The 14,088-nt window shown below is 34.2% G+C and overlaps 1 protein-coding gene across 1 annotated transcript in view; it reads right to left on the reverse strand.

The window, feature by feature from the left end:
• LOC119635783 overlaps positions 1–14,088 on the reverse strand; it is an 83,150-nt gene that overhangs the window by 19,449 nt on the left and 49,613 nt on the right. Inside the window, exon 4 of the mRNA XM_038030787.1 lies at positions 1,065–1,197. Within this exon, the coding sequence (XP_037886715.1) occupies positions 1,065–1,197 (133 nt within the window). The remainder of the gene's footprint in view (positions 1–1,064; positions 1,198–14,088) is intronic.

Here is a 14,088-nt window from a genome sequence, read left to right on the forward strand (position 1 = left end):
AGTAGCAAAATAAATCTATTTGAGGACGTCATTGTACGTGAGCACTATAGCCATTTACGATATAGAGACGCTATGTTGTAGACGGTGTTCAATTCCTGCACTTCCGAGTAACATGCATTTTATATAATTTTCAACAAGTAAGAAAATTGTATTTGGTCGAGACTGAATCTTCACCCATCACCCTTTCATATTGATCAGCTATAGGCAGACTTTATACCGTTTTTGAAACTTCTTTCTGAGTACTGCAAACGTTTTGACAAAAGAATGAAATTTCAGTATCGGTATAATATTGAGGGGGGGCGGACGATTTTTTTAATTTCTATACAGGAATTGTAGGAGTACCCTTACCCCATAAATACAAATTTTTATCACGGTATCTGTTGTGCTTCATAAGTAACGGGCAAAAAAAACCATTATGTTTTCGCTCAGAAAACAAAGACGGTCTCAGGTGGATCGCATCACTTTGTCGACCGTATACCCATAAACGCTTTATATGTGAAAGAGTTATATGAAGAATAAATTGCAATTTTTAAAATTTTTGCAAAAATAATCCCCGGGCTTTGCTACTGAACAAAGTGATTTTATTTTTAAAATCAGAGGTGATCTCAGGCTGTGATCGATTTATAATCTCAACCAGCGTGGAAACCAGCGTCCAAACTTTAAGCCAAATTTTTGCGCACAGGAGAACATTTACGACAGTCATTCCAAAAACAGATAGATGGACGGATGGACGGACATGCTTATATTGGTTTAGAATTTGATGCCGATTAGGAATGTATATATTGTATGGGTGATCTCAAGTTTTCTTGTCATTGCTGCAAACGTTTCGCTAAAAAGGGAATGCGGAAGGTATTCATTTCGTTAGATGACGGGAGTATAAAAGTATCAATAAATCATTCTCATTGCCGTCGTCTTCAATCAATTAATTATTTACATTTCATTTCTCTTATTAGGTATTTATTTTTTACTTCAGATTCTCTGGTTTTACCTCTGTTTCATTTACTAGCTTATTTATTTTTCTTCTCTCTTTCTTTCCATTTTTTTTTTTCTGTTTCCTTACTTACCATCGTTGTACGCTGCTTGCATTTGTCTGTGCCTGCAAATATATTCAATGGTTGCGTGGTACCTGGGGTATTACGTTGCGGACACTGGTCAATATCAACTCGACGCAAATCTATATCGATGCCAGATGTACCTCTATAAGTATATATCAAAGATGGAAGTGTAGTTAGTTGTTTATATAATTGTTCGAGATTTTTAGTAAATATTTCTTGTTTGTTTTTTTCATTCCTTAAATATTTAAATAATTCCACTTTGAAGCTAATACATAAACCTAACCTTGAAATCGTAATTGAAAGCAAATACCATTAAAATGAAATAAAATGATATCATGAGAAATTTATATTTACCTTGGGATGAATATATGAGGATGCTTGCAAAATTTGTAACACATTTTTTTCTTGTTTTTTGTTTTTTTTTTTTCAACGGACGGAAGTAAGATAATGCCCTCCTCTGACGTCACTGACTCAGAATTCGCTAGTTTTTTAAATTGCCTCGTTTTAAATCAATTCGGCAAACGAAATGAGTAAAGCACTCGGGCAGTACTACAAATACACCCATTGTATGTGTGAGATTATTAACGAAAGCACTTCGAAGTTCATAACGACCTATGCGAGGCACGTCTTTTGTGTCGAGTTGTCCGTTTTAGATCTTAGGACATATGTGTAATTAAGAACTCAAGGTTAGAGATTATTTTCGAGAGAAATGTTCAATATTTCCTACAACAACTTCTTAAGATTTGTTGTTTTTTACTGAAGAGAAAAAAGTCAATCAACGAAAGTCGAAAGGCTAATCGAAGAAATAACAGTCCATCTTAGCATATTAGAGTATTGTACTTTTGTCTTAACAGCACCTTCGCGACCTTGACTCTGTCTAACTTATGGAATTGTGAAACACTAAGGTCATGGCGTACGTGGGTCCGGGCCATGTGCGTATGAGCAAAACGCTTGCACAAGCCGTTGCGATAGAAGATAAGCCGCCCGGATTGCTCCACAACACTGCAAGCTTAACGTCACGTAGCTCCCTGAATCTTGATACTTGAAAGCGGGACTGCTGCGCATCATTACAACTTTATCTTTACCATGAAGACAGTTTCAACGACGACCAATATGAAACATGAGGACATTAGACGCGAGCATGCAGTTGTTTTCCATCATTCATTGAGTTCGTAAAGTTGGTGCAATTGTGTAGAATTTTTCAAAAAACAAAAAAAATAAAGTTTTAATAACGACTTTATTCGTCGAATGGTCATACTCTGATCAGCTAATAACATAACATGGCATATTCAAAGAATTCCTGTGATCTGCATGCCTTTGTTTAAAAATGTCTTATACTGAAATTACACTAAAATAAATTAAAATATCACGAGCATACCTTTTTAACCGAGTAATTTGCACTTTTTCCGGTTTACTTACTCCTTGATATTTATTGTGTAAATGGCAGACTTTATATCAATTATTATTATTAAGATAAAGCAAATATATTGCCGAAAGCAATAACCTTTCCATTTTAACTCAAGCGTCGTTAATATTCAGGAAAAATGTTCTTACATTTGTGCTTTTATGGCTACAGAAAATATTCGCATAAAATGTTTGCAGTCGAGTCTTATAACACATAGCGTAACAGAGTAAAATAAACATAAATCTTAAGTTAACTATTTATTTAAATTAGAGGCAACGATAACATCAAAAATATTTGAAGTAAACACTAGACCTTCAGCGAAGCGAAGGTACATTGAAACGGGAATTACAAAAGCACTTAAGGAAAAGTGAATGGATTCTGCGAATACATTTACTTGCAGGACAGAGCGGTAAAGTAAACTTTTCTGTTTACACAAAATTTCTTACTTTCTTGATTGCGTTTATGATAAAAATCGATTGCCTTTGTCTTCTTGTCCTCTTGTCTGACGCTTGTTTCCCTTGTTTACAACATATTAACGTTTCACGCACTAACTTCTTTCGCTCTCCTCACGTAAACATAATTTGATTTCGGTTCAATTATCAGATGTTGTTATACAAACAAATTGCGACATGCTGTTTCCGTTTCTCTTGTGTGATGTAATAGCAACATGAAGAAGTACCAAAAATTTATTCAACTAAAAAAAAAAAAAAATAAAAATAGAAAGGGAACAAAAACACTTACAGAGACAATTAACGAAGTTACATTCATTCACTTTACAGCTTAGGTAAAATTAAGGTTTTTCGGCATATAGTTATGTCAATGGGCCCATTTGAGTGATTGCATCAATACGGGACTGACTTTTACATAAAATAATTCTTTGTTTTGCCGACGATAACAAACCGTGACTTATTACATCCAAAGTGGTTGATGCCTTCTCAACCATTTATAATATCCGGGAATAAGCGAGCTTATGTCATATCTAAATTAACTTGTACATTTAAAGGTACGTATGAGTGACAAATTAAACTAAATAGGCTTAGTGTGATCGGTTGCCAAGCGTTTGCATATTTGCATCGGATGGGAATGTACGCCTGTACGCTGTAAGTGTATAGAACTTGGTGTTTATGCCGATTTATAAACACCCAATAAGGCTTGAGATAGATCCATCTATTCAGTATCACTTCGTAGTATGTTTACTTGCTAAGAGTTGGCTTAATTGGGTTTACTCTACTGTCAGTAGAAACGTTTTTATCTTGAGAATCTGTCCCCCTACGTGCTTGGCAAGAATTTGTGTATAGGACTTGGAAAAACTTCATCTTCAATCAAAGTCTAAAAGTTCTATTTCCTCCTCTGGCTCTCTTTTCTTGTTTAGCGAGAACCTGAAAAATCGTAATCTCTCTTTCACTTTAGCCTTTTCTTCTCATCAGATAAAGTCTGCTGCTATATGGACACCAATTCTCTCGTAAGCAATACAAGTGAAGGCAATGTTTTAAGTAAATTATGTCGTAGCAAGTTTGTGTAGATGTAATGCTATCACGTAACTCATAAGCTGATACAACTTGTTTGCAGTGCGCTTAGGAGCTTACGATAAGAAGGATTTGTTGTTTTGAATGTGTTATGTTTGCTCAGATGTATTAACTGAAAAACAGATGAAAGCGTTAACGAAGCTAACTAAGCAAGTCTGCCTAAGTTTATTAAAAATGAGAAATTTTTGGAAAAAATCTTAGTGGGAGTTATATTGAACGTAGGAGGACATGACTCGAATTTAAAATAAATTTTCTTTTTTTTTTCTTTTTTGTCAAAGAACTTATTCTTCGTTATAAAATATGAGAAATTAGCTCTTGATGGGCAGTAAATAAAACATTTGTATTTGAGGATGTTTGATGTCTTCCTTAGCTGTCAAATGTTGGGTGCGGAGATCCTTGCAAAGTGGTTCCATGTAGGTAAGCAAAACCTCATTATCGCCCACATCGATGATTTTCTTTGAGACTAAAGTCTGCGGCCCCAAAATTGGGAAACTATAGTTGGTAGGTTCGAACATTTGCAACTTCATCTCGCTGTACGGGGTTCACTTTGCTAAGCAATCAAGCGTCATATGGCGCATGATTGTTTTGTTCCAACAAATAAAGTTACTAGCAACTTATAAAGGTGGATAGGACTTTCCCGCCAACCTAACATATTTCTTTATCTGTATATGTTATATCATTTAATGAGCTCGTAGGCTGGCATAGGGACGTGGCGGCTGTTGCCGAACCCCTACTCCCAATCGCTAAAACAAGTATAATTTATAAAGTAACAGCCGTTTGATAGTTGGATATAAAAATTATATGAATCTACATACAATGTGTTATTATGTAAGCATTAAGTTTTAATGCTTTACATACAATATTTTCTGAAAATATTAACAGAAATAAAATGCTTTCCACTTGCAAATTTGTTCACTATGATTTGAAACTAGGCGAGGTCGACAATTCAAAGCCATACACCGCCTTATCTAGCGCTGTCGAATATTAAGAATTTAATCAAAGAAACCACAAAAATAGTTTACTTCAAGAGCATAACTCCTTAGCCCAAAACACATTCGTGAACCGAATTTCGTGGAAAATTCCTCGCAATTTACGATAGCAAAAGTATATCGATAAACATCAAACAGACATCGCATTACCTTAGAACACTCACAAGTACAAGTGGTTTAAAATTAGTACAAGAAGGAAATTAAAAAAAAAAAAAAGATGTGTAGTACACTCACGTTATTTGAGTACACTCACGTTAATGAAATAAATATACGATAAACAGTAAAGCATAAGTTGAAGTATCAAGTTGCAATGACATGTAAGTTGCGCACATGTAATCAAAGGACAAAGTGTCAAATTGCAATAAATGCTAATAATTGTTTAGTTTTGACATAAATTGCGAATATTTATTTTTAGCTAATGTTGGATTGAGTGATTGATTAACAATTGCAGTCAACGGGTATATTGAATGTATTCAAAACTGTAGTTGAGGCGAGTATTCGTCAGGCTATCGCAGACATAGTGCTGCTAATGTTGGAGTGAGTGATGAAGTATTCGAACCACCGTGACGGACATTCCAACCATATTCTGCTCAGAAGATAACTGTAATATCTGAAAGATCCAAAATGAACCACAATTTGATTTGATTGTTGTTGTTAATCTGTTTTTTGATTCTTTCAAACACTAAAAGCTATCAACGCTAGTGAGCATCACTCTTAACGGGAAAGCCTTAACAGTACAAGTTCTGAAGACTAGATAAACCAGCCACCACAGACAGACCCATAACTTGACTACAGAAGGATCACCATATTGCAAGGCGGTCGCAGATAAAGACAAAGATAAAGATTGAAAAGGAAAAAATTAAATTTGAATCACATAGCAGTCAAAAAAGGAGTAAATTAAAGAAGTGGTCAGTCAACTTAAATATTTAGGAGTTTGCATCCAAACAACATATAACCAAATGATTTCAAAAAGGATATAATCTATAATTTACGATGGGATAAAACACTATTCATGTGTTGTTTGTTTTTTTTTTCTTTTTTTCTTACTTCACAATTGCGCGTCCCATGCGTGGTTATATATAGGGTATCAACAGTCAAACCTGTGCGCAAATTACAACGCTTCAGTTGGTTTAGGAAATGAATGTCTGTATTGTAATAGGATAGCAGTGCTTACTTACTACTGCACTAATAAGTCGTCCTAGATAAGTGTATAATAAATGTTCGCATTCTTGCAATATAACGGGCGGCAGTAATAACATCTAAGATCTAAGGAACGTATTTAGACAGAAATTGTACTTAAGGAAGTAAGCATAATTTTTTGTTTCAATCCCATTTTCTGGAAGTTCTAATGCTTTAGCCTAGACCTTTTGCTGCCCCCTTCTCTTCATCACATTTACTATACTTCCTAACTGTGAATGCTTTAGGCAGCAAAAACATCCTCTCACCATTATATAGAAAAGAAAAAAAAGGAAAAAAAAACAAAAGGAATCCATTTAGTTTATAGATTATCCAACCTTTTTTTTTTTTTTAGAGTGCGTTAGCTGTGCGTTCGATTTAATATGAACTCAGTGTTAGGTATAATAAAGATAAATCCTTATGTCGGCCGTTGAGTTAAATTGTCAGCATAAATTTTCTGAAACAAATACTCTTTTGCTTGCGGGCTTTATGACACCGACTATTTATGTATCGTTATTACATGTTCATGTTATGGCTATTTAGGTATAAATAATTGTCATTACAGCGTTATTTATACGTTCATTACGAGCATAACGTACACACAAAACAGAATTCTTGCTTAATGCCGTTAATGTTATCGCTATTGTCGTTTTCGATTTATGCGTGTGTGCGTACGTACGTATGTATAAGAGAAAATTAATTTAAAATTTTATCACATAACAAGCTCTCTTTCTTGTTGGTCCATTTTTTCGTTAAGAATCAACTTAAGGCTATAAACAACGAAAAAAAAAAAAAAAAAGAGAAGCAAAAAAGTTGCAAAATTTCATGCCTGACATACTTCTGTTATTTGCAGCAGTAGTTCCAGTTACTGAGAACTCTGTAAACTAACCGCAATTTCCATCTTTTGCTTTCAATTAATACACAATTGTACGAGAATGAAAATACCCTTTCGGGCACTTTGATAAGCATCCATCTTGTCAGAAAAGGAAATGAAATTTCTCATTTGCAGTCAGCAATCACTCATGGACACTCATGATATCTCGAAAAGTAAATGCTTTTCAGTCAGCACTGTGCAATCGGAAATAATAAAATATGCCTTAAAAAGTCTTTTTCGAGTCACAAGATTCGAAGCAATAGCTTTCTTAAGTGCGTGCAACGCACTGTACAAAGGGAATTTTAAAATCCGCTTGACTGTATAGTTTCAGTGCGAACAGTCAAATTGATTAAGTTTGGTTTTGTAGTCTGCCAATGGCTTGATGTTATTGCATGTAACGGCAACTAAAAGACCAAAGTCAACCTAAAGCCCTTTCGTTTTCCTACTAAATCGGTCACCGAGATCTATCATAGGGTAACGGGGGACACAGTCAACGTGCTCTAAATCTAGCAAACTTTATTCAATTGGCAAAAATTTTATGGTTTTCCAATTTCTTCCGTCATGACATATCATAAATTAGACTTTGCGCGAGTTTCGTCTTCATGCGAGTCCTTACATACGCTTCCGTTAATTTACTAAAGATCAGTTTTCATCATAAAATATTAAAAGTTAGATCTTTTAGGGGGCGTTAGTCCTTGGGTCAAAAAAAAAAAAAAAAAAAACAAAAACGGGACAAAGAATAGGGACTTATAAGTTACACAAAGATCAAGACGGACAGTCAGACGGACAGACAAGGTTAGATCAATTCGGAAAGTAATTTTTAAATCTAAACAATCGTAAAAGAAAAGATGACTTTACCTCAAGTCATTCCGTGTGCTTACATATCGGCAAGAATTTAATATACCGTTGTACGAGAAGCGGTGTAGGGTATAAAAATAAAGAAAGGAAAATCTAAGTTCATCAGGATAATTTCAATCAAATTGTCTTGACAATTGCGGCACGCAGGGTGAACACAAAAATACATAGACAGAAATTAGATGGACATAGGGATGGAGAAGCTTAGATCGTTTCAGAAAGTGATACTAAATTGCTTAGTTTAATAAAGTTAGGCCTATGTCAAATCCTTCCGGGTATTGCATACGTCCGCACAAACTTAGAAATGGTATAGGGTGGAAATAACTTGTTGTTGAACATGGTAGCAACAGATTATACATGACGGTGCAGTTGCCTTTCGCCCTTTATGCAGCACACAACATGCTAAAGTTATAAAATAAAACGTTTACATTTCCCTAGTAGTAGTGCATGTTTCAAGGGCTCTCATATGTTTTCGACGAGAAACACATATTCTTTATTTTCAAGTGAGAATACAATAACAGCAAGTGAGGAGTGAATATTAAGAAATGTTTGTATTTTGGGAAACTTACTAAATATGTTATCAGTCCCTCATGACCGTTTATTCAACATGTTGAAACCTGACTCATATAGAGGGAAATGAAATCGCGTCTAGTCACACAAATCCATCCTCTGTACCTTATGCAATTAACGTAGAAAAAAGTTTAATCTACCGTCAGGTCAAACAAACTTTACTACGCATACCCATAGCTTCACGCATTAGAAGAAAAAACAATAATGAGAGAGCGAGAGAGAGATAGATAGAGATGCATAATCGGTGAATGAAACACATAATAAACCCTTAAAGCATTCATTTACACAAAGGTACTTAACCACACATGTACTTAAAGGCAGACATGTGTATGATATATATGAGTCCTTTGGGTTTTCTTTCTTCATGTGTGTGCGTAGAGCATAAAACTGCAACTTTATTATGCAGTGTATTATCTTTTCGCGCTAAACAAATAAAGTCGGTTTCAGCGAGCAACTACACCACCCGCTACTATTTTCATAACCGACGCTAGTACCAGAGCTGCCGTGACAAATACTAAAATGTTTTCATTGTTTCCGGGTAAGACAAATATAACAATAAATTAAAAGCCTCCCGAGGCTTTGCTGAGGCAAAAGACAATTCTTTTATGTTTTTACTGTTATGATACAAACATAAACTTACTAACGAAACTGTTTTGGAAAAATAATTTGGTTATTAGGCTAAGTAATGGCCTTTGAAGCAAAATAAATGCAGTCAACTAGTCGCATTACTAACACGGACCTATTGACCCCATATTTTTGAAATGATTTCATTTGACCAACACTAATACGATTAATGGAACGACATTTCTTAGTCAGAATGAATTTTTCAAAATTTTGTTACTTCATGTTGTATCAACTCACCTTGATATAACACTACGCTGAGTAGGTGTCGATGGTTGTGGTTTTCGTTGTAATGTATTATCGCCGGCTTAGGACTAATTTAGTAAAGAAAATGAAGCTTAATTTTCAAACTGAATTAACACAAGATTTTTAATTGTACAATGTATATGTACATATGTACATAATATACGCCAACCAACTGCAAAAACTTGATCCTAAACTTCTAATTTCTTAGCGAAAGCTCTGAAATCGTTCGAATCGCCCCCAATATCAAAACTCGTCTTGACAAATTCACAATGGCACAGTTTCGTTTGCGACTGCTTTCAAATGAGAACGTTTTGTTCTCAAAGTCATCTGCTTGCGTATTACAACAGTTATAAATCAACAGGTAAAATTTTATGCTGCAACTTCCAACCAGATGCTCATAGTATTCATTCCATGTACGGGCTTCTTTTTCGAGATACACTCTACATATGTTAAGGTCTTAACACCAGACCTATATGAATCATATTCCCTCGCGTTAAATTTTTGTTACTATGGACCAATTTTCATCATAAAATAATAAAAAATGAAATCGTTTTCTGGGATCCAAGAAATAGACCCATGTGGTTCAAGTATGATCCACATTGTTTTTTTTTTATGTCAAATTGCTATCATGAACAAATTTTCATTATGAAAGGTTAACAATTAGACCTGTTTGGATTCACATTTAAGAATTTTCCATTTCCTGAAAATCTTAGTATGCAATGATATCCATCCAAAAAGTACCCGTAAGTGGTCAAAATTCGGTAGGGTTTGATTTCTGCGTCAATTTGTTATTATGCACTAAGGTTTACCATGTAATATTAAAAATTATGCCTTTTTACGATTCAGTTTTCTTAGGAATGGTTATATGGTAGGGGGTTTAAAAAACTACTCCATCGCAAGCTAATTTTTCGTACAAATTTTTAAATATCGAAATACTATTCCTCAGCGGGCTTTGTCGAAAAATTTTGAAAATTGCAATTTTTTTCCATATGCCAGCTTTTCTTTCTAACTAAGTCGTTATATGGGGAGTGGTCGAAAGAATGGACCGATCCGAAGGCTTTTCAGTAGTGTTCATCAAATTTCATCAAAATATCTCAAAAATTTCGACCTACGACTGAAAACATATGTGAACATACATCACACGTACGGATGGACCGAAAAGCTTAGGTTGATTCAGAAAATGATACTAAAACAAAATGTAAATCATCTTAACGTACTCTGTACCATAAATAGTGTAGGGTATAATGAGGTGAAGTTAGAAAACAATGCTAGAGTAAATTACTTTCAATATCTCGCATTTTCGCGATGATATTGCAACTGGCTCTCGGTCCTTCGGACGTATAGACAGACCAAAAACTTTAAATTAATCATCAAAAGCCCATCGTAAAGGAGCCTAGACACATTAGATGCAATCTTTAATGGACGAATGTATCTGCGTTCCAAGGAGAAGGGATAAATCTGGTATGTTTGTATCCTTTCGTAGTGGATATATTCCAATATGTCTTGATTTGCATTATTTTAAAATATTTTTCCATTACTTTAGTTAGTAAACGGGTTTTCAATATCAAAAATAATTCTTCATTTTACTTAAAGAACTCGTTCACGAAAAATACTTGGGAAGCTTTCAAAGAAATAAATTTTTCAATTTCAAGTGAAAGCTATGAGCATTATAGCCTTATTGGATGAACATTCACTTTTCGTCGGTATTTCTCAATTCATTCGCTTAAACGTTGTGCATACAGGTTAAATTTAACATGAACGAAACATAAGATGGCTTATTGGCTTTCAGAGAATGTGAAATTTTATTCCTTCATATATTTATTTGTTTGTCTTTCGTTTTCCTTCACATATTTTTATTTGCGAACTGTTCTCTTGTAATATTTGATTTTTTCGTATTTCTTTCGTTTATTCGTAATAATGATAATCAAGAGACTTTTAAGAACCTTGATGGGAATTTTGAATAAATTGCATTTAAAGAAAATGAATTTCATCTCAAAAATAGGAAAAACGTTGTTTCTATTGGCTGCAAGCTTGGAGAACTTTGAAAGAGTCTCTTGTGAGCATACCAATATTGTGAGCCCCTTGCATGAATCAACGTCTGCTACAAATTGTGCATCATATGTTGAAATACACTATAGCTTTGGTATTTATCGCGTTTTTGGATCGATCATAAAGTGATTTTAGAAGAGAATCTTGTAGATTATGGAGATGTACAATCTAGATATCCAAGTATCAGCGAAAACTCCATGGGTGTGAGATGAGTTTTTTACCTTGACTCTCGCAACTTTTTGAGAGCAGAGATGAACTGATTTTGGACTTCATTGAAAAAATATACTACGGTGATCAAAAACTAGCAGGAAGATATCTTTTGTTTAAAACACCAACTGCTTGTTATCCTATCAATTTTTTTTTTATGATGAAAGTAGACAAGCACATCTCTAATTAATTACTGATGACAACATAGAAACCAACGCCACTCATTTGGATAAATCCGTTGTGAACGTATTGCGAAGTTTTCAATCCCGCCAATATTACTCCATTAGTGAAAACAAATACTAAAATTGAAAGATAATTTTAAGTTACGTAGAGGAGGTAAGTTCTGGAGGATGGAAGAACAAAGCATGAATCTAGGTAAATGAAGAAATGATAGATGAAACTGATATCGCACTGACAAAGCGATCGAAAGGTGATCATTGACATATTCTTACTCCGCGATGTTTTCTTGACATCTGCTTTAACACTTTGAATAAATATGTTGATTAAAACTGTGAGCTTACTAATGAACGAAATTTTTATCAGGCATATTGCTTTCAAGAGTCGCTTTCAATAAAAATAGGAAGTGAGGTACACTTATTAATCTTTCCATTCAGGGAAAGTCTGTCTCCCAAAATCCTCTGATTTTCTTATTAAAACTTAAGTTTGAAAGAAAGATTAATTCCAGTTACTTACTTAACTTGTGAAACAACTGATCCAAACATTTATAAGCTTTCATAAGCAATGATTGCCTGTCAAAATAAAGTTGATTGTGCGCCTTTGTACGCAATTGGACATGTAGCCTGCGTTGCCTTTTGAATTAATGCAAAATTGTGGTAAACTTTTAAAATTTCTGTGAGCGCCGTTTTTCATAGCAAAAATAGCGACATATTTAAAATATGTACATCAATCACTATGTGATCTTAAGGCGATTACTTTACATTTTTGTTAAGAAAAAAAAGGAAAGATTAAACTAAGGTATATAGCTATGTATTTCTGTACGGGAAAAATGACGTTCGCATCATTAGTTGTATTTTGGTTCATAAATCATTTTCTAAAGAAATTTTCCGCTTTATTAGTTTTGCGCTTCAGTAGCTTCCATGTAAACAAGCGCACGCAAGCTATATGTTCAATTGACTAACGCCCAGCGCAATCCTTGTGTTGAACGCAATGCACTTGATTAAATCGAATACAAAAATTGTTGAGAAAATGTTTATTATAAAAACAGAACAATCGAGAGATCGTTTTCGAATCCGTAGATATATGATATGAATTTTCTAAGTGTAATTACCCGTCTTTTTGAATAAAGTGTTTCATGCCCTTTTCTGCACGCTTGGCAAAATGAAGCAGGGGAAAGGGTCAAGTCACCATTTGTACGAAGCCAATCACAATAATCTAAGTGAACTGTACATTAAGGAAAAGTTTTTTTGACTCAACACAGTGAAGCATCTCTTGTTGATTTGCTAACTAGCAGAAGAAGTGTTTCTTAAACAATCTGTCTTTTAGTCAATTGAAAGTTTATCTTAACATATTGAAAATGGCTTTCAATAACGTATAGTGTCCTACACACACAACTTTTATATTCGTTTTCTTATATGAAAAGAGCGGTTGCTTAAAGAAATAACTTCATTATGTGGACTTAGAAAATGGGGAGATTGCCTACAGCGTGCAGACATGATTTTATCATTGAATATTTTTTATTTTTATAAACACATTTTCATACAAGTAAAGTTTCATTATTATTCTTATTTCATTATCAGCTTTTTTTTTATTTGTGCTAGCAGTTGGTGGCCAACGAGAAAGAATTTTATAGAAAAATTCAAGCATGAGTTTGAGAATAACTGAACGCCGTCAAAGAGAGATGTTGTTCTTAAATGAAACTTTAAGCTTGAAGTGACGAATGGAGAATGTAGTAATGTTTGTGTATTGCAAATGAAAAGATGAAATAAAAAGTTTTCGTTCTATATGTAACGGATATGAAGATGTTGTCCATAACGCAGATGTGCTGGAAGCAAAGTTTACTTTCCGTTTTTGTTTTGCTTTTCTTCCTTTATCTCATGCGATAAAACGTAAGATAATAATAAAAACAAACGCAGATAAACAAAATGTTGAGAACTCCTAAACCTTAATATCGAAAATAATGTAAATGCATTTCTTCCTCGATCCATTTATCGGATGCTTATGTAAAATATAAAATTCACTGCAATTATTTCCCTTAAAGTACATTTTAAATGCTCTTTTTCTCTCTCTCTCTCTCTCTCTCTCTCTCTCTCTCTCTCTCTCTCTCTCTCTCTTTAAGCGAATAAATGATTAAATCGTTGCTTAAGTGTTAGCGTGAATCGCTTAGCAATCCACTTAACTAAGATGATGGATTGCATAACAAATTTCTACTAAAGTCATTCAAATGCGTATGCTTGCACTTCATCGCGTAAACGCGTATGATATTTGCCTTTTTCATCTACTTTATAATCTGACAAAGGGCCAAAAAGCCCTATGACCAATTTAACCGCATGCAAAT

This window comes from Glossina fuscipes, unplaced genomic scaffold (genome assembly GCF_014805625.2).
Source record: "Glossina fuscipes isolate IAEA_lab_2018 unplaced genomic scaffold, Yale_Gfus_2 27, whole genome shotgun sequence".
Taxonomy (NCBI): Eukaryota; Metazoa; Arthropoda; class Insecta; order Diptera; family Glossinidae; genus Glossina; species Glossina fuscipes.